General features: G+C 44.9%; 1 protein-coding gene across 3 annotated transcripts in view; it reads left to right on the forward strand.

Moving 5' to 3' along the window:
• Positions 1-22,716, forward strand: part of si:dkey-12j5.1 (uncharacterized) — a 610,757-nt gene that overhangs the window by 184,058 nt on the left and 403,983 nt on the right. For all 3 annotated transcript variants that reach the window (XM_059972254.1, XM_059972253.1, XM_059972252.1), the window contains exons 3-5: positions 8,458-8,602; positions 11,189-11,340; positions 12,258-12,361. In XM_059972254.1, coding sequence (XP_059828237.1) covers positions 8,458-8,602; positions 11,189-11,340; positions 12,258-12,361 — 401 coding nt within the window. The remainder of the gene's footprint in view (positions 1-8,457; positions 8,603-11,188; positions 11,341-12,257; positions 12,362-22,716) is intronic.

Genomic DNA, 22,716 nt, shown 5'->3' on the forward strand with positions numbered 1-22,716 from the left:
CACTGCCATCTTACTCAGACTGCTCCGAACGTACTGCAATCATACCTCAGACTGCTCCGAAGGCACTGCCATCTTACCACAGATTGCTGCTCTGAACGCATTGCCATCTTACCTTAGTCCGCTCCGAACACACTGCCTTATTACCTCAGACTGCTCCGAACGCACTACCATCTTTCCTCAGACTGCTCCGAACGCACTGCCATCTTACCTCAGACTGCTGCCTCCCAACGCACTGCCATCTTACCTCAGACTGCTGCCTCCCAACGCACTGCCATCTTACCTCAGACTGCTCCGAACACACTGCCATCTTTCCTCAGACTGCTCCGAACGCACTGCCATCTTACCTCAGACTGCTGCCTCCCAACGCACTGCCATCTTACCTCAGACTGCTGCCTCCCAACGCACTGCCATCTTACCTCAGACTGCTCCGAACACACTGCCATCTTACCTCAGACTGCTGCCTCCCAACGCACTGCCATCTTACCTCAGACTGCTCCGAACACACTGCCATCTTACCTCAGACTGCTCCGAACGCACTGCCATCTTATCTCAGACTGCTCCGAACACACTGCCATCTTACCTCAGACTGCTGCCTCCCAACGCACTGCCATCTTACCTCAGACTGCTGCCTCCCAACGCACTGCCATCTTACCTCAGACTGCTCCGAACACACAGCCATCTTACCTCAGACTGCTGCCTCCCAACGCACTGCCATCTTACCTCAGACTGCTGCCTCCCAACGCACTGCCATCTTACTCAGACTGCTCCGAACACACTGCCATCTTACTCAGACTGCTCTGAACGCACTGCCCTCTTACCTCAGACTGCTGCCTTCTAACACACTGCCATCTTACCTCAGACTGTTGCCTCCCAACACACTGCCGTCTTACCTCAGACTGCTCCGAACGCACTGCCATCTTACCTCAGACTGCTCTGAACGTACTGCAATCATACCTCAGACTGCTCCGAAGGCACTGCCATCTTACCACATATTGCTGCTCTGAACGCACTGCCATCTTACCTTAGTCCGCTCCGAACACACTGCCTTATTACCTCAGACTGCTCCGAACGCACTGCCATCGTTCCTCAGACTGCTCCGAACGCACTGCCATCTTATCTCAGACTGCTCCGAACACACTGCCATCTTACCTCAGACTGCTGCCTGCCAACGCACTGCCATCTTACGTCAGACTGCTCCGAACACACTGCCATCTTCCCTGACACTGCTCCGAACGCACTGCCATCTTACTCAGACTGTTCCGAACGCACTGCCATCTTACCTCAGACTTCTCCGAATGCACCGCCATCTTACCTCAGACTGCTCCGAATGCACTGCCATCTTACCTCAGACTGCTGCCTCCCAACGCTCTGCCATCTTACCTCAGACTGCTCTGAACACACTGCCATCTTACCTCAGACTGCTCCGAACGCACTGCCATCTTACCTCAGACTGCTCCCAACGCAGTGACATCTTACCTCAGACTGCTCTGAGCACACTGCCATCTTACATGAGACTGCTGTGAACGCGTTGCCATCTTACTCAGACTGTTCCGAACGCACTGCCATCTTACCTCAGACTGTGCCGAACGCACTGCCATCTTACCTCAGACTTCTCCGAATGCACTGCCATCTTACCTCAGACTTCTCCGAATGCACTGCCATCTTACCTCAGACTGCTGCCTCCCAACGCTCTGCCATCTTACCTCAGACTGCTCCGAACGCACTGCCATCTTACCTCAGACTGCTGCCTCCCAACGCTCTGCCATCTTACCTCAGACTGCTCCCAACGCAGTGACATCTTACCTCAGACTTTTCCGAACGCACTGCCATCTTACCTCAGACTGCTCCGAACATCCTGCCATCTTACCGCAGACTGCTCCGAACGCACTGTCATCTTACCTCAGACTGCTGCCTCCCAACGCACTGCCATCTTACCTCAGACTGCTCCGAACACACTGCCATCTTACCTGACACTGCTCCGAACACACTGCCATCTTTCTCAGACTGCTCTGAACGCACTGCCCTCTTACCTCAGACTGCTGCCTTCTAACACACTGCCATCTTACCTCAGACTGCTGCCTCCCAACGGACTGCAATCTTACCACAGACTGCTCCGAAAGCACTGCCATCTTACCTCAGACTGCTCCGAACGCACTGCCATCTTACCCCAGACTGCTCCGAACGCACTGCCATCTTACCCCAGACTGCTCTGAACGCACTGCCATCTTACCTTAGTCCGCTCCGAACACACTGCCTTATTACCTCAGACTGCTCCCAACGCACTGCCATCTTTCCTCAGACTGCTCCGAACACACTGCCATCTTATCTCAGACTGCTGCCTGCCAACGCACTGCCATCTTACGTCAGACTGCTCCGAACACACTGCCATCTTACCTGACACAGCTCCGAACGCACTGCCATCTTACTCAGACTGCTCTGAACGCACTGCCCTCTTACCTCAGACTGCTGCCTTCTAACACACTGCCATCTTACCCAGACTGCTCCGAATGCACTGCCATCTTACCTCAGACTGCTCTGAACACACTGCCATCTTACCTCAGACTGCTCCCAACGCACTGCCATCTTACCTCAGACTGCTCTGAGGACACTGACATCTTGCATGAGACTGCTGTGAACGCATTGCCATCTTACTCAGACTGCTCCAAACGCACTGCCATCTTATCTCAGACTGCTGCCTCCCAACGCACTGCCATCTTACCTCAGACTGCTGCCTCCCAACGCACTGCCATCTTACCTCAAACTGCTGCCTCCCAATGGACTGCCATCTTACCTCAGACTGCTCTGAACGCACTGCCATCTTACCTCAGACTGCTCCGAACGCACTGCCATCTTATCTCAGACTGCTGCCTCCCAACGCACTGCAATCTTACCTCAGACTGCTCCTAACACACTGCCATCTTACCTCAGACTGCTCCGAACACACTGCCATCTTACCTCAGACTGCTGCCTCCCAACGCACTGCCATCTTACCTCAGACTGCTCCGAACGCACTGCCATCTTACCTCAGACTGCTCTGAATGCACTGCCATTTTACCTCAGACTGCTGCGAATGCACTGCCATATTACCTGAGACTGCTCCGAACACACTGCCATCTTACTCAGACTGCTCCGAACACAGTGCCATCGTACCTCAGACTGCTCCGAATGCACTGCCATCTTACCTCAGACTGCTGCCTCCCAACGCACTGCCATCTTACCTCAGACTGCTCCGAACACAGTGCCATCTTACCTCAGACTGCTCCGAATGCTCTGCCATCTTACCTCAGACTGCTGCCTCCCAACGCTCTGCCATCTTACCTCAGACTGTTCCGAACTCACTGCCATCTTACCTCAGACTGTTCCGAACGCTCTGCCATCTTACCTCAGACTGTTCCGAACACACTGCCATCTTACCTCAGACTGCTCCCAACGCAGTGACATCTTACCTCAGACTGCTCTGAGCAGACTGCCATCTTACATGAGACTGCTGTGAACGCGTTGCCATCTTACTCAGACTGTTCCGAACGCACCGCCATCTTACCTCAGACTGCTCCGAATGCACTCCCATCTTACCTCAGACTGCTACCTCCCAACGCACTGCCATCTTACCTCAGACTGCTCCGAACACACTTCCGTCTTACCTGACACTGCTCCGAACACACTGCCATCTTACCTCAGACTGCTGCCTCCCAACGCACTGCCATCTTACTCAGACTGCTCTGAATGCACTGCCCTCTTACCTCAGACTGCTGCCTTCTAACACACTGCCGTCTTACCTCAGACTGCTCTGCACACACTGCAATCTTACCACAGACTGCTCTGAACGCACTGCCATCTTACCTCAGACTGCTCCGAACGCACTGCCATCTTACCTCAGACTGCTCCGAACACACTGCCATCTTACCTCAGACTGCTCCGAACGCACTGCCATCTTACCTCAGACTGCTCCGAACACACTGCCATCTTACCTCAGACTGCTCCGAACACACTGCCATCTTACCTCAGACACCTCCGAACACACTGCCATCTTACCTCAGACTGCTCCGAACGCACTGCCATCTTACCTCAGACTGCTCCGAACGTACTGCTATCATACCTCAGACTGCTCCGAAGGCTCTGCCATCTTACCACATATTGCTGCTCTGAACGCACAGCCATCTTACCTTAGTCCGCTCCGAACACACTGCCTTATTACCTCAGACTGCTCCGAATGCACTGCCATCTTACCCCAGACTGCTCCGAACGCACTGCCATCTTACCTTAGTCCGCTCCGAACACACTGCCTTATTACCTCAGACTGCTCCGAATGCACTGCCCTCTTACCTCAGACTGCTGCCTTCTAACACACTGCCGTCTTACCTCAGACTGCTCTGCACACACTGCAATCTTACCACAGACTGCTCTGAACGCACTGCCATCTTACCTCAGACTGCTCCGAACACACTGCCATCTTACCTCAGACTGCTCCGAACACACTGCCATCTTACCTCAGACTGCTCCGAACGCACTGCCATCTTACCTCAGACTGCTCCGAACGTACTGCAATCATACCTCAGACTGCTCCGAAGGCTCTGCCATCTTACCACATATTGCTGCTCTGAACGCACAGCCATCTTACCTTAGTCCGCTCCGAACACACTGCCTTATTACCTCAGACTGCTCCGAACACACTGCCTTATTACCTCAGACTGCTCCGAACGCACTGCCATCTTTCCTCAGACTGCTCCGAACGCACTGCCATCTTATCTCAGACTGCTCCGAACACACTGCCATCTTACCTCAGACTGCTGCCTGCCAACGCACTGCCATCTTACGTCAGACTGCTCCGAACACACTGCCATCTTATCTCAGACTGCTCCGAACACACTGCCAGCTTACCTCAGACTTCTGCCTCCCAACGCACTGCCATCTTACCTCAGACTGCTCCGAACGCACTGCCATCTTACCTCAGACTGCTGCCTCCCAACGCACTGCCATCTTACGTCAGACTGCTCCGAACACACTGCCATCTTACCTCAGACTGCTCCGAATGCACTGCCATCTTACCTGAGACTGCTCCGAACGCACTGCCATCTTATCTCAGACTGCTGCCTCCCAACGCACTGCCATCTTACCTCAGACTGCTCCTAACACACTGCCATCTTACCTCAGACTGCTCCGAATGCACTGCCATCTTACCTCAGACCGCTCCGAACGCACTGCCATCTTACCTCAGACTGCTCCGAACACACTGCCATCTTACCTCAGACTGCTGCCTCCCAACGCACTGCCATCTTACCTGTCACTGCTCCGAACGCACTGCCATCTTACCTCAGACTGCTCTGAATGCACTGCTATTTTACCTCAGACTGCTGCGAATGCACTGCCATATTACCTCAGACTGCTCCGAACGCACTGCCATCTTACATCAGACTGCTGCGTCCCAACACACTGCCATCTTACCTCAGACTGCTCCCAACGCACTGCCAACTTACCTCAGACTGCTGCCTCCCAACACACTGCCATCTTACCTCAGACTGCTGCCTCCCAACGCACTGCCATCTTACCTCAGACTACTCCGAACGCACTGCCATCTTACCTCAGAGTCTCCGAACACACTGCCATCTTACCTCAGACTTCTCCCAACGCACTCCATCTTACCTCAGTCTGCTTTGAACGCACTGCAATCTTACCTCATCCTGCTCCCAACACACTCCCATCGTACCTCAGACTGCTGCCTCCCAATACACTGCCATCTTACCTCAGACTGCTACCAACGCACTGCCATCTTACCTCAGACTGCTGCCTCCCAACGAACTGCCATTTTACCTCAGACTGCTCCGAACGCTCTGCCATCTTACCTCAGACTGCTCTGAACGCACTGCCATCTTACCTCAGACTGCTCCGAACACACTGCCATCCTACTTCAGACTGCTGCCTCCCAACGCACTGCCATCTTACCTCAGACTGCTCCGAACACACTGCCATCCTACTTCAGACTGCTGCCTCCCAACGCACTGCCATCTTACCTCAGACTGCTCCGAACACACTGCCATCTTACCTCAGACTGCTCCGAACGCACTGCCATCCTACTTCAGACTGCTGCCTCCCAACGCACTGCCATCTTACCTCAGACTGCTGCTCCGAACGCACTGCCATCTTACTCAGACTGCTGCCTCCCAACGCACTGCCATCTTACCTCAGACTGCTGCCTCCCAACACACTGCCATCTTACTCAGACTGCTCCGAACACACTGCCATGTTACCTCAGACTGCTGCCTCCCAACGCACTGCCATCTTACCTCAGACTGCTCCGAATGCACTGCCATCCTGCTTCAGACTGCTGCCTCCGTACGCACTGCCATCTTACTCAGACTGCTCCGAACACACTGCCATCTTACTCAGACTGCTCCGAATGCACTGCCTTGTTACCTCAGACTGCTCCCAACACACTGCCATCTTACCTCAGACTGCTCCGAATGCACTGCCTTGTTACCTTAGACTGCTCCCAACACACTGCCATCTTATCTCAGACTGCTGCTCCAAATGCTCTGCCATCTTACCTCAGACTGCTGCCTCCCAACTCACTGCCATCTTACCTCAGACTGCTGCCTCCCAACGCACTGCCATCTTACCTCAGACTGCTCCGAACGCACTGCCAGCTTACCTCAGACTTCTGCCTCCCAACGCACTGCCATCTTACCTCAGACTGCTCCGAACGCACTGCCATCTTACCTCAGACTGCTGCCTCCCAACGCACTGCCATCTTACCTCAGACTGCTCCGAACGCACTGCCATCTTACCTCTGACTGCTGCTCCCAACGCACTGCCATCTTACCTCAGACTGCTCCGCACGCACTGCCATCTTACCTCAGACTGCTGCGAACGTACTGCCATCTTACCTCAGACTGCTCCCATCACCCTGCCATCTTACCTCAGTCTGCTCCTGACGCACTGCCATCTTACCTCAGACAGCTGCGTCCCAACACACTGCCATCTTACCTCAGACTGCTTCCTCCCAACGCACTGCCATCTTACCTCAGACTGCTGCCTCCCAACGCACTGCCATCTTACCTCAGACTACTCCGAACACACTGCCATCTTACCTCAGTCTGCTCCGAACACACTGCCATCTTACCTCAGACTGCTGCGAATGCACTGCCATCTTACCTCAGACTGCTGCCTCCCAACGCTCTGCCATCTTACCTCAGACTGCTCCTAACACACTGCCATCTTACCTCAGATTGCTCCGAACGCACTGCCATCTTACCTCAGATTGCTCCGAACGCACTGCCATCTTACCTCAGACTGCTCCGAACGCACTGCCATCTTACCTCAGACTGCTCCGAACACACTGCCATCTTACCTCAGACTGCTCCGAACACACTGCCATCTTACCTCAGACTGCTGCCTCCCAACGCACTGCCATCTTACCTCAGACTGCTCCGAACACACTGCCATCTTACCTCAGACTGCTCCTAACACACTGCCATCTTATCTCAGACTGCTGCTCCGAACGCACTGCCATCTTACCTCAGACTGCTCCGAACACACTGCCATCTTACCTCAGACTGCTCCGAACACACTGCCATCTTACCTCAGACTGCTCCGAATGCACTGCCATCTTACCTCAGACTGCTCCGAACGCACGGCCATCTTTCCTCAGACTGCTGCCTCCCAACGCACTGCCAACTTACCTCAGACTGCTCCGAACGCACTGCCATCTTACCTCAGACTGCTCCGAACGCACTGTCATCTTACCTCAGACTGCTCCGAACATACTGCCATCTTACCTCAGACTGCTCCGAACGCACTGCCATGTTACCTCAGCCTGCTCCGAACGCACTGCCATCTTACCTCAGACTGCTCCGAACATACTGCCATCTTACCTCAGACTGCTCCGAACGCACTGCCATCTTACTCAGACTGCTCTGAACGCACTGCCATCTTCCCGGAGGCGTTCAGTGTTCTGTTTACATTGACTGCAAATCTGTTCTCAAATTCTGCTTTTAGCTTGGTTTTGTTTTCCGTTTTTTTTCTCCCTCTGTATTCAGCTTGTTTCTGTTTTGAATTATGCACTTGATGTGCATCAAACATACCTCTATTGTCTCATCATATACCCTAACTCCTTTGTCGAAGGAGCTCTGTCATTGGTTCCCCTGACCCCTGTCTCCCCCCCCCCACCCCCCACTGGTGGATATGTATTCATTTCATACCTGGAAATTCTCCTTTTGTAATGGTCACCAATTATTCTGTCGCACTTTACCTATTCGTCTTTGATTTTACTGTATCTTGGTTAGATCTATTCAATCATTTGAAGTTAGACTCAAAAGTAGAACTACTTAGTTAATCTGTTTTGATATCCTGTGTGCAGTTGTTTGAGATTCTTTTTGTATTCCAGCTACATCTTTTGAGAGCACTTGACATAAAATCTTCTTATTTGAGGAAACCTTTCTAAATTTACTTATGCTTTTTCAGGTGGTGGAGTACATGGACAACTTAAATTATGAACTGGCACAAATGTTCTGTCAACGCGCATTGGACATGGAGCCCAACAATTTAACCACACTTGATATGATGGGCAATATCTTTGCAGAACTTGGAAACTCAGAGAAAGCAAAAGAAATATCCTTTTGGGCTGGATTATGCATTTTCGTTTGAGTTAAGATTTTTAAACAGCCTTTCTTGTAGTAAATTTTTTAAATTTATGTGAGCCCCGGAGCAGTTGGTAGAAAGAACTAGTCACTTAGCCAGACAATCTTGAAGAGTTAATACCTGGTGCCAGTGGTTATGATCATGGGACTGTATCATCATCAGTCCACCAGGGGGAGCTGTTGTATTTAGGTGGAACTGTTCTCATCTTAATTTGGGCACAAGGAAATAGTGTTTGGTGATGAGTTACATGATGCCTTTTTATACTTAAAGGCGAAAGATTTAAGCCATTAAGTGATTTAAATCAAACAACATGCAGTTAAAGATTAGAAAGACTGAGGAATAGAATGTTATGGGAGACAGACACAGATGAGAAGATGAGGGCAGCATGGATCAGCCATAACGGCAGCTTCAGCTTGAGGGGCCTAATGGCCAACTTCTGCTCTTAATTTCTTGCGCTCTTGAGTTTCGGGAAAGGATGAACATTTTCTTGATAAATTATGTATGTTTCCAGAATGTTACTTTCAATGCTGTCCAAAAAGCAGACCTCAGGGCTGCAGTGGTTCATGAAGATACAGTGCCTATGAAAAGTATTCACCCCCACTTTGGAAGTATTCATGTGTTATTGTTTTACAACATTGAAACACAGTGTATTTAATTTTGCTTTTTTGTCACTGATCAACATAAAAATACTCTGTTGTGTCAAAGAGAAATCAGACATCTACAAAGTGATCTAAATTAATTACAACAATAAAACACAAAATAATTGATTTAATATGATGCAGCAAATCATCACTGGTACATCAGTTGGTCTTAGAAGTTACATAATTAGTTAATTGGAGATCACCTGTGTACAGTCAAGGTGTTTCAATTGATCATAGTGAAAATGCACCTATATCTGGAAGGTCCAACTATTACTGAGTCCGTATCCTGGCAAAAACTACACAATGTGGATGAAAGAACACTCCAAGCAACTCTGAAAGGTTACTGAAAAACACAAGTCAGGAGATGGATACAAGAAAATTTCCAAGTCACTGGATATCCTCTGGAGTACAGTTAAGTCAATCGTCAAGAAATGGAAAGAATATGGCACAGCTGTAACTCCTGAAAAACTGAGTGACCGTGCAAGAAGGGGACTAGTGCGGGAGGCGACCGAGAGACCTCTGACAACTCTGGAGAAGTTACAAGCTTCAGTGGCTGAGATGGGAGAGACTGTGCATACAACAACTGGTGTTTCACCAGTTGCATCTTTATGGGAGAATGGCAAAGGGAGAACCAATGTTGGGGGAGAAAAACTCTGATGAAATCTCGGCTGGAGTTTGCCAGAAGGCATGTGGGAGACTCTGAAGTCAGCTGGAAGAAGGTTCTATGGTCTGATGAAACCAAAATGGAACCTTTGGGCCATCAGACTAAACGCTTTATTTGGCATAAGCCAAACACCGCGCATCATCAAAAACACACCATTCCTACCGTGAAGCATGATGGTGGCTGCGTCATGCTGTGGGGATGCTTCACTGGAACAGGCCCTGGAAGGCTTGTGAAGGTGGAGGGTAAAATGAATGCTGGAAAATACGAGGAAGTCCGGGAGGAAAACCAAATTCAGTTTGCAATAGAACTGTGACTTGAGAGAGGATTTGTTTCCAGCAGGGCAATCAGCCCAAGCATAAATCCAAAGCTACACAGGAATGGCTTAAAAACAACAAAGTTAATGTCCTAGAGTGGCCAAGTCAGAGTACAGACCACAATCCAACAGAAAATTTATGACTGGGCTTGAAAAGGGCTGTTCACTCATGATTCCCATGCAATCTGTCAGAGCTTGAGCAGTTTTGTAAAGAAGAATGGGGAAAAATTGCAGTGTGCAGATGTGCAAAGGTGATGGAGACCTAACCACACAGACTCAAGACTAATTGCTGCCCAAGGTGCATCTCTGAAATGCAGACATGAAAGGGGTAAATATTTATGCAATTATTTTGTGTTTTATATTTGTAGTTAATTTAGATCACTTTGTAGAGATCTGTATTCACTTTGATATGATCAGTGTCAAAAAAGCCAAATTAAATGCACTGTGATTCAATGTTGTAAAATAAGAAAGCATGAAAACTTCCAAGGGGGTGGGGTGAAAACTTTTTACAGGTTACTGTAGCTCATTACCACCTTTTGAAGGGCAATTTGAGATGAGCAGATTAGTGCTGACTTAGTTTGTGAAGCCTTTGTCCTGTGAATGACTAAAATAAAAATTACAGATTCTTGTGGAGACACAAAAAGACTGTAGAGAATAGAATCTGGACCAATAAGTGGTTTGTTGGGGGAACCCAGTGGGTTGAGCAGCAGCTGTGGGGAGTTCATCTTTGGTTGGTTTCATCCTTTTGCAAGGTTTCGCCCCAGAACATTAACTAATTCCTTTCCTCCTAGAGATGCTGCTCAGTCCTTTGAGTTTTTCCAGCAGGTTGTTTGTTGTTATAGGTTCTTGTGCTGTCTGGGTTTTATCTGTGGCCCTTTGTAGAGTAAGTAATTAAAACTGTACAATTTTAAAATAATAACTCTTTGACTGTGGTGAAAGCTTTTCAAAAAGCTGTTGCTTTGAGCCCTGATGAAGGTTACTCTAAGTACATGTACTTGGGTCAGATTCATTGTGGGCAAGAAGCAGTACAGTACTTCAAGAAAGGCATTGAACTTCTGATTAAAGACTACCAAAGGCAGGAGGAAATGGTGAGTAGCAATCCTAGAAGATTGTTCCAATCATAAAACAAAGTAATGTCTTTGCTTTTGTAAGTCTTCATCCAGTGTTGTAAATGTTTTAATTTGAGCTTTTGGTTTACTGCATTATTTTATGTGCCAGATACCTCAATTAAAATTTAGGAATGATCTGAAGCAACAACATTGGATACAGGTATATCTGGAATAAAGAGGCACATACAGAGTTTACTTAAACACACATGTTGCATAAATTCATTGTTGCAAACCAAACCAACTGATTTGACTAGGTTAGTCTTATTTAAAAGAATAGAATCAGAATATCTTTTTTTTTCCACAAATATAATATCTAACATCTCCAATAGGAGGCAAGACTAAAGGCATTTCAGAACTTTAGTTTTCAGACTATGCTAATTTCTGTTCATGCCTACTTCAGTATTCATTTTGCTCTGATCACTTTCCCATATTGCTTGTTCATCATTCATCTGGTTTTGTTTCCCAGGATTAAGACTAATGCTGACTCATCCTAGTGGGACTATTTATTAACTGGCACTAAAAATACTTTTGGATGCACTTTAAAGAATATTCATCCTATCTAATCCTTCCATACCTAGGTAATCCTAAGTAATACTGGAGAAGTTGAAATCCCCTATTTCCTGCTCCTCTTGCACCTCTGTGTGATGTGACTTTATATCTGCTCTCTGATCTCCTGGTGACTGTTGGGAGAGCTGCAGTATATCCGTAGCTAAATCATTGCCTCTTTTTCATTACTATTCAGAAGGCTTCTAAGATATCCTCCCTTGCTCCTGCAGTGATGATCTCATTGATCAATAATGGTTTGCCACCTTCTCTTTTGTGGTGTTGTTTGACACTTCTTTATAAAACAACATAGGGTGTATTTATAATATGTTTCTGGCAATGTTTTTGGGCAGGCCACTGGAGCAGCTTCCTTTGATCCTGATAATGCTGTGGTGACTCCTCAGAACATCTCCACAGCATTTTGTTCGCTGGCAGAGATCTTCCTTACTGACCTCTGGTAAAGTATTAGAACATTATAACATGAAGGTTTTACTTTCCGACTAAATTAACTTTATTGTTTTAGCCATCTTTAAATATGAGCTCAAAGAGATTGCTTTTAAGTATTGAGTTTAGGGGGAAAAATGAGGATTATATGTTTGTGTAATGGGGCAGAGGGGATGGTGGCAGTATTTGGACTGGTTGATAAATGTTTCTCAAAGGAATTCCAAAGACTTGCAACTTTAGTTGTTGGTGTTATTGGATACTTATTGGTCATTCATGAACTAGGATCTACAATTAGCACCAAATACCCAATCCTCTCATTTAGTCAATCATTTGATTTAATTAACCCTCTGAAAACAAGCAAGCACGGTTGAATGAATTTGATGGGTGAATCCCAGAGAAATCTCAGAGTTGGGGAGGAGAGACTGAGGATGAAATTTCCTTGTGGTTTGGGGCAGGAGTTGATTAGGAGCAAGTCTAGTTAAGTAATTCAGGAACTCAGGATACTAACAGCATATTTATGTAGAAGCTGAGGTCAATGGGTAACTGACCAGAAAAGCACTGGACTTCCTGCAGTGGATGTTTCGTACCACGTCAGAGAACCAATACTATGGAGCTGGAAGTAATATCATGTGTAATGGAAAGGATTGTGGTTTCTGACATTGTGGTTTGGACAAGTAGGATGGTAGGTCTCAGACAGGTTGTTTAGGTAGAGCCACAGTCATGGTTGAATAGATGTTTTTGAAACTTCTGGAGAATGAGGGGGCTGAGTTTAAAAACTGGATTTTGTTCTCGAAATTTTAAGTCAATGCACAATCTATTTTTAATGTATATTGCAGTTGAGTATTTTAGAAATTAATTGATTGCCACTTCCATGGACAACACATCCCTGTATTTGAGAATAATGTAAATTCTTGAACATTAGGATGTTATACACTAAGGATTAAGTCAAAGGAAAACAGTTATTCTCAGATTTTGTCGTTCCGAACATGGAGAGATTCTAAAGGAAGCAGAGATATGTATCCGTGTGGTGCCACTCACTTCCCAGTCAGTGAGTTGCGGGTACAGTGCAGCCTGTCTCCCTCTATTCCAGAGAAGCCAGAAGAATCCCTTGCCATCTCTTTTTGTAGCTACAATTTTCCTATCCAGACAACACCCTCATAACGAACCTCTTCATACCTTTTCTGTAACTGAAGCAATAATCTCTACTTAACTTGTAACCTAACTAGCTAAGTTAGGTAAAAACTTTATACAACATAAAAGTATATCAAGTTTTAGCGTGATTTATTTGATCTTGTATTCTGTGCCTTAGTTAATGAGGGAATTGCACTTTAGGTAATTTTAATCACATTCATCAACCTGTTCTGTAACCTTTGAAGATCTCTGGAAATATACTCCAAGGTGGTTCAGATCTTTGATATCCTCTGATTTATTGTACATTCCCTTGTCTTGTACCCTTGCTCCAGGTTGGCTTGTAGTCAACCCAAGTCAACACTTGTATAAAGGCTTTGGTGTCTTCACAAGAAAACCAAACAGTGTTGTCAAGGATTACCAAGAGAGCCAGGAGTTTTAAGTGCAAGGTTCTTGTGGACTGGAAGCAGTAACACAACTTAGGAGGAAATGAAATAGATAGCTGGACCTGAAGATGGAAATTGTTACAGAAAAGTTATGATCTGAAGGACAGATGAGTGGACAGTGTAAGGAAGATCCAGCAGCTTGATGACATTCACTTGCCTGAGTTTGGTCTCAAATTTTGCTAAATCTTTTCTGTCCATGTATTTACCCAAATGTCTTTTGAATATTGTTATTCGACCTGCTTTAGCTACTTAATCTGGCAACTCATCCCATATAAGTACTAACCAAGATGTGAAGAAGTTGCCCTTCAGGCTCCTTTTAAATATTTCACCTCTCACTTTAAACCTATGTCTTCTTGTTTTTAGTTCTATTTCCTGGGAAAAAGACGATGTGCATTTACTCTACCTATGCCCTTCATGACTTTGTTCCCCCTCAGCACCCTACCCTGCAAGGAATGAAGTCCCACGTTGCTCAACTTCTCCCTACAGCTCTTTCTTCCTATGGTCTCAGCTGTATCTTTATAAATCTTTTCTGCACTCTTTTGAGTTTAATGATGTATTTATTTCCTAAATCAAAATTGCACACAGTGCCAAGTGCAGTCTCACCAACATCTCAAGGGATTTGTTTGATCCCAGCAGTCTCTACCTGATAAACCAGGGCTCCCTAATCTCTTTCACCTTTGCCCTTTAGTCTCCAGGGTCCAGTGTTGCCCCCTCTCTTGGTAGGTAATCTGCAACTCTCTGCCAAGAGTCGAGGATAGAGTGGAAGTCAATATCAGCTTAAAGGACTGTGTTGAACACCTCAGTCGACCTTGATGCCATCCCTCAACATTCACACATGATTTTAATTTAGCCCCAGTTTAGCACAAGATTAAAAATGCCATTCAGTAATGTAAAGGTAACAATCCCTCTGACTCAGGAGAAATCCTTGCTGAAGTTCTGAAACAACATGGATAAACAATTCATGTTCTTCCGTTCAGTGTTTACTCGATCAGTCTAGCATAAATAATGCCTACTGTGATTAGCTACACTCAGGAGAGAAATAGTACTCTGTATCCATTCATGTCTTTTATTGCCTTGCTCCAATTGAGTTGACCCAATTATTTCACTATCAAATGTTGCTTGGTAAAATGCCACATTATGCTAATGTGATTCAGCTTGCAAATGCTTCCTGCAGACTTTAAAATAAATCTTCTTTACACCGGTATAGATCACGTATTGAACAATTATATGAATTCTTCTTTCTGTTGCTTGGAATCCAGTGAGCACAGCTTTGTGAGTGTGCGTTTGTGTGCTGAGATATAATGAGGCTGTTATCAAAGCAGTGATGCCATTATCTTGGGCAAATTTTAGTCATGTTTTAATGGCATTAGACACCAGCATGTGACTTCTGTGTTGTAATCGTACCAATTGTCCTTTCTTCACAAAAATAAATTTATTTAAGCAAGGTTGAGTACTTCTGCAATAGCTCTTGAAGGTGCTTAGTTCCATGCTGAGAATGTGATTTTAGATTTTCAAATTTGTGATTGTTTACCTAATCGTTCTTGCCTTTGTGTTCAGAGAACATTGCCAGAAAGCAATGTGAAAGGCATCGCTTAAGTGTTTTCAGGTGCCACTTCAAATCATGAAAAGCATGCTCAGGCAAATATTGAGAGAAAACAAAAACATTAAAATGGTGGATAAACATAAGAGGACTGTAATTAGGTAGTTAAGGTGTTGGACTGACTAGAGATAAAAAAGGAAATCTTATGGGTCATAAAGGAAATGGCACAGTTATAAATTACCTTATGTTAATAGCTAATTATGGAAGTGGAAATCAGAGCGTGTATAAAGGTTACACTTTGCCTGCAGATCACTGTAGGAATATGTACCCGAAAGATTTGTTCCTTTTCATGAGAAATGGGCTGAATTGTAATGGGATGCATGTAAACTGGGTGACACTGAGGCTTTAGCAGAACGAATAAATATAATTATCACTTGGGGAGCAGGAGAGGAGGTGGGTGGCATGAAATTAAGGCATTTTTAATAAAGGTTAAAAAAACAAATGAAAGGGAAGAGAATAGTTTAATCATCAGAGAGTATGCTTTAGCCGCTGTAAGAAAAACTAAAAACGAATTTTAACTCATGGGGGTGCAGAAGTGTAATGTTATATAGGAAGTTTATGCTTCCTAAGGTTGGAAGAACACAACTGAGAGACAAGGAAATAAAATCTAAGCAAACAATAAAGAAAATGGTGTAAACTGGCACTGGCAGAGGTCTTGGGAATTGGAACAGATTAGAAGATCAAAAAGTGACAAAGATGTAAAATCCTGAATATGGATTATGAAAGGAAACTAGCACAGACATCCCAGATATTTATTACTTTCTCCCCAGCTGATGTTAATCCTAAGTTAGTTATTTTAGATTTGAGATTGATTAGCTGCCTTACATTTTAAGGGATATGGGCAGATGGATTGGGTTATATATCCACCAACGTTTCACTGATTGGCAGAGCAGGGCTTGAGGGAGGAACTTTCTGTTGTGGTTCCTTTTGTATCTTCATATAATTTTGGTAAGAAAAGATTTAAAGTGTACTCACAAAGCATGTGTCTTTATTCAAAAACTGAATTGAGAGTTGCATTGGAGAACGAAGCATTGCTTGTCACGGAGTCATGCGATTTGAAAGTAGGCCTTTCTCTACTCCCCTGCGTCAACCATGAGGCGCCCATCCACACTGGCACTGTTCTCCCCTTTTCCACATTCACGCTCATGCACCATTGCTGTACCACTTGATGTTTTGAGTGAGGTTGGGGGTTAAGTGTTTGGAACTCGTAATAGAAATTAAAGTTAGTGCTCATGTTGGCAGATGGGGAGTATCTAGCTAGTCAAGATAGATATGTAGAGAGTGGATTGTGCCTTAAATTTAAGGGACCTCAAGAAAATAAAACTATACCAATAAAGGATGGTTTATCTGTATTGTTTGCAAGAATCTCCAACATGTTTTGATGAGGTGCTCAAAAGGAAGTTTGTTGATTAAAGGGAGATACAAAGGCCAAAGATTATTTTTTTTTGTGCTGGAATGCTGATGTGTACTTTGTGTTAATTTTCCTGAGAAATACTGTCATGAAGCATCATTGTTACCTACAATAGTTTGTGAAATCCTTATTATTTTTTGTTCCCCTTGGGTCCTTTGTGTACATGAAATTGGAATGCACCGAGGTGTCCAGACAAGCACTAACCCAAACAATTTAATGCAAAGCCGTTTTTGGAAGTTTCATTGATGTACTTAAATGCACTTTAAAAAAAATCTATGAAGATTAACTCAGCATGACTTGAAGTGAATCCATCTGTAGGAGTCTTTTGCTAAAAACAAACTGCTGGCAGAACTCAATGGATCAAGCAGTGTCCATGGAAGCAAAGGGCTAGTCGAAGTTTGAGACATGAAATGTAGATCATCTTTTGCTGCTTGACCTGCTGAGTTCTTCCAGCAGCTTGGCTTTTCTTTCAGTTTCCAGCATCTGATATATAATGCATCTCCGGGCATCTGTTGCAATTTGCCTTCAAGGCAGCTCATTCCTGCTTTTAATCCCTTCAACTGACTGACATCCAAAACTGGATCCGTGGCCCACATATTTTCTTACAATAGTTCATCAGGAAAGCAGTTCATTTGGCACACAGAGGCAAGGATTTGGTGCACATTAAATTCTGTAGCAGCAAATTCTTGCTTGGTGCTGGAGAATTTAGATGTGATAAAATTTAGACAATATGGTGAACTCCCTTCATCTTCTAGGATCTGCTGTATGTTGTTTCTCTGGGTGTTTGTTGCTATTTGCTTTCAAGGCAGCTCATTTATGAGGGATCCTCACAAATGACAAATCAGAATGATAAATTTTTAAAAAATGAGCTGCAGGAGCAACTCTTTTTGTTTTGCTCCTGATTCCAGCATTTTGTCTCCATATTGGTTCTGTATTTGAAAACAATACGATCTAAACTTGCATCTGGGAGTGCAGTATTGAGGATATTGGTTGCATTATTTATGGCAGAGAACTGGCTTCAAGTGATGGACTGAAACAAAAATTGCATATTTTTGTGACTGAAAGACTGTTTACTAGAGGGATTCCACAGGATTCAGACCATGGTCCACTGTATTTGTCAGATTAAAATGATTTAAGCCTAAATGTAAGGTAACAAGAAGGGTTGTTGTAGACACTAGCTAGATATAATGGCCTGATCAGTTGGGCAGGAAATTGGCAAATGGAGATTAATTCAGAGAGGTGAAAGGTAAGGAGGCATTTGCTGACATGTCCAATGAACGGCTGTGTTATGTAGGGACCAAGGGATCTTAGAGTGAATGGCCACAGAACCTTAAAAGTCCAGGTCGGGTTAAACAGACACATGATATTTCCTTTATTGGTCAAGATGGAAGAATAGGGAGGTTGTGATAGAACAAGGTACCATGCAAGTTAGGCTGTAGTTCAAGTCCATGTAAACATCTTGGTCACAAGATGTGATTACACTGGTGAGCGTGCAGTGCGAATTTTCAAGGATTTTGCCAAGACTGGAAAGTGTAGCTATGAGGTAAAATTAGAGAAGCTGGGTTTTTCTCCTTGTAAGAGGTGAGCTGGATAGAAGATGCCATATTATCCAAATGTGATGACTTGGCATAGTGAGTGAATTATTCATATTGCTGTTCAGTTTTCCAACTTCTGAGTCTTCATTTCAGTGAGTTTTTCCACGCATGTGAGTTAAAGCATTTGATCTTCAACATTAGGTGGTGCTGTGCAGTTTTTATCATGTAATGCGATTAGCATCTTCAGCTACTCTGCAACTAAAATGGCTTTAGTAGTCTAACACGAGGAAATCTACAGATGCTGGAAATTCAAGAACGCATTCCACCAGCATTTTGTGTGTGGCTTTTGTAGTACTCATCTTAGGAATATTATTTCCAGAACATTAGAGATGTTCTTCTTCTTCAAAGAACAGGTGTTTCCCTTCCTCCACCATTGAGGCTGTCCTCACCCGCATCTCCTCTATTTCCCAGAGATCTGCCCTCACCCCATCTTCGTGCCGCCTTTTTCAGTGATAGAGTTCCTACCTCACATGAGCCTCTGCATCCAGCACATCATTCTCCACAACATCTTCATTCTTCAACAGGACCCTACAACCAAACGTATCTTTACCTCCCTCCCCATTCTCCACTTTCTGTACGGATTGCTCCTGTGATTCCTTGTCCATCCCTCCCCACTAATCCCCCTCCTGGCACTCATCCCTGCAAGTGGAAGAAGTTCTAGTTTCTTTCCTGTAAGATAGAAACAGCAGCCTCCCTGGGTACAAACAAAGGCGTAATTGTTCATCCTTTACATCTTTTTCACGATCATAAGATGCTGCTGGATATTAATAACAGAAAGTACCTTAGGTCGACCCCACCAGTGAGTTGCTGGATAGTGGTGGAACCCGCTTCATTCACTCAGGATAGAAGGTGTCAGAAGTGATGCGCAGAGATGGAGTGCGGACCAACAGCTGTTGCAGGTGTTTGTTGTGGACGTTTTTGTTGTGATCGGAAGACCCTATTGGAAGTTGATAGTGCAGAATACTGCGAGCCTGACTCACTGATTCAATGGTGAGACTGATGGCTGAGGAGCTGTGTGACCTCGTTTGTGATGTGGACCAGGCCCTGGTGCCTTGGGGTTGCCCTCCATTGTGACTGTCGGTGAGGGAGACACAAGTTGGCTATGTATTGCTGGATTCTGGGTTGGGGGCTGCCCTCCCATTAGTTCTGTCCTCCTGTGTTCACTCAGTGGGAGACAACAAACTGGATTGCATTTGTCTGCGCTGAGGCAAGTGAGACTGGTCCAGGAGCACAAATGCTGCAGGCCACTTCAGGGCTGTGGCAAGTGCTGATTGTTGAAGCCTATATTATGCAGTCTGCAGCTCCTTGATCAAATTGCGCAAATAATAAAAAGAAGTACAGAAACACCTGGAGCATGAAGTGCAGTGTCCCTGAAAGTGAGCCCAGAGCAGCAGAGCCTGTCCGGTGCTAAGGCTATTGAAGACTGTCCAGGAGCCCGGCAGCTCCTGAACCTGGCGCTGGGGTCCCAAGACTCTTGCACCTCCCACCCGACAGAATCAACAAGAAGAGAGTGAGAATGGTCCAATGCAGCCAGATGGCACAGAATACCTGTTCGTTTTCTGCTCTCATCCTCTGATTTTAGTCTTGCTCAACGCTTTAATCGGCGTAGAGGAATGGGTTTGTGTTTTGCCATCAGGCATCGAATCAGCATCCGCCCCCAGCGATGGTCGCCCCAGTCGTTACTGCACTCCGAGAGTCTAGTTCGCTCGCCCCAGGAGGTGCGTGACGTGCCTGGCTCACAAGTACATCCTTCAGAGGGAAATTACAGGCTGCAGACTATCGATCGCTGTCCAAAAGAAGTATATCTAGAAAATGAGGAGCATCTAGTAGTTTAGTGAGCTTTCTGCAATAAATTATGGTAGGTTACTGGCACCATTTGGAAAGGCAAGGATTGACAGGGAAGAGTTGTTTCTCGAATTTGTGAGCGGTGGTGTGCTTCAGGGATTCCTTGTTGGGTCCACCATTGTTTCTGACATATTAAAAATTTGGATTAGCATGCAGGAGGTATGAATATTGTCTGTGGATGGCACCAAATTAGGTGATATAGTGGATAGTGAAGAAGTTGATTAACGTTACAACAAGATCTGGTTCATCTGGGAAAGTGGGCAAAGAAATTCAACGGAAACAAGTGCAAAGTGTTATGTTTTGTTGAAATTAAATCATGGCAGGGTTCTGGGAAGTGTTGTAGAACAGAGACTTAGGAGTGCAAGTACATAGTTGCCTGAAAGAGATGACTCAGGTAAACCTGGTGGCGAAGAAGGCACATGATATGCTTGTCTTCATTTGTGTTAGCAGTACAGGAACTGGGACGCGTTACAATTGTACAACATGTTGGTGAGACTGTATGTGAAAGATGCGATTTTAACTAGAAAGGGTGCAGAAGAGATTCATAAGGCTTGTTGCTAGGTCTGGAGCACTTGAAGTATAAGGAGAGGTTAGATAGACTGGGACTGTTTCTCCTGGAGCAAAGGAGGCGGAGGGATGATGTTACAGAGGTTATATAGTCCTAAAGAGGACCTTGCAAAGAGGAGTGGGTATATCGAACAAGCTGGCAGAGAAGTAGTTAAGGCATTTGAAAGATATTTGGAAAGGTTCATGAAAGAAAAAAAGTTTAGGGGATATAGGCCAAGTCTAGGCAAATCGGATTAGCTTTGTCCAGTGTAGTCTGATTAGATCAAAGGACCTGATTCTATGCTGGAAAACTCAATGACTGTCTTTGCTGCTGTTACTCTGGTAAAGTATATGTGTTTTAGCCATAAAGTCTAATATCACTCATTGCACCTGACTCTGGGCTGATAACAAAAAAAAAAAGAAAAAATTGATCCTGCAAATCATCTCTCAAGATTTAGAATTTTGAATTCAATTTAAAATTAATAAAATAAAGTTGTTGGCAATAAAGGTGACAGCAATGATATGGCAGTGCAGTTAGTTTTTAACTAGAAAAACACTGAATTGCATCAACCTGTGATATCTTGGGTTGACTAATAAATGTTAGCTCTGTCAATGTTGCAGACATCACAAAAGTTGATAAAAAAATGCGATAAAATTTCTTCAGTGTCAGGCCCCTCATAGTTAGTCATTGTGTTTAATATTAGAATACAATGCGCTTTAAAAATTACTCAAACCCAAAGAGTTATTGTTAATTTCAAGGTGATACTTTTACCTTAAATTTTGAGGAGCTGGTGGTGTGTATTTAGTACATATTGGCCGCAATATAATAGAATATCTGGCAGTAGGTAGATGGGAGTGAATTAGAAGCCATTCATTACAATTGAAAGATTTTATATGACCCCTGACAGAATAACTGAAACGTAAGCAACTTGTAAACAATATGTAATACTGAACAAAGAAGATTATTAATATTTGAAGCAGCTTTAAATCCCGACATAGTCTGGCTGAATCATCAAATTCTACAGTCAATATGAATCAGATGTGCTCAAACCAATAATTTGCAGTTTTTGTGGATGTCATTTTTTGTGATACTTTTGTTTGCTTCACTTATTATGGTTCACTAGTGCAAATATGTCAGGGCTCTTGCAAAAGTGGACTGCTTTCATCTTCATCATTTTGAGTCTGGTATTGATTTACTAGTTAAAATTCCCAGATCCTTCCATAGCCCTGCCCTTTCTTGTCCACATAACCCCCCCCCCCCCCCCCCCCCCCCCCCCCCCCCGCGCTTGCACCCTTGGACATTTCTGCGTCAGTTGTTTTTGGCCTTCTTGTCCTTTCCAGTTATCTTTCTTTTCACCACTGCATGTAGTGCCTTTAGTTAATTAGGGTCTCTGGATATGACACTCTATTGCAGGTGCTTTATGAAGTCGTGGTGGTATTGCTTATTGAGTCCTATTTTGCTTTCTGAAGAATCGTGCTTTTTATTTGAGTAAAGGAAAGGCTATGGGGGACTGAAAGAGAAGCAGCAGTTATACATTTGGCAAAGAAATCCTCATCCATGCACATGTTGGGTTTATTGAATTGTAAATAGAGATCAAGTTGGTAAACTTCAGATAGTTGTTATATAGTGTTGGACAGTGTTTATTGTGTAGAAGCAGACTATTCAGCCCAAGATTTTTTTCTGGTGTTTGTATTTTCCACAAGACTTCCCATTCCTCCATTAACCCCATCAGGTTGTCTTTTTCATGTTTTCTTGGGTTTATTTATCCAGATTCTGCATAAGTGTATGTGTGGTAA

This window comes from Hypanus sabinus, chromosome 6 (genome assembly GCF_030144855.1).
Source record: "Hypanus sabinus isolate sHypSab1 chromosome 6, sHypSab1.hap1, whole genome shotgun sequence".
Classification (NCBI taxonomy): Eukaryota; Metazoa; Chordata; class Chondrichthyes; order Myliobatiformes; family Dasyatidae; genus Hypanus; species Hypanus sabinus.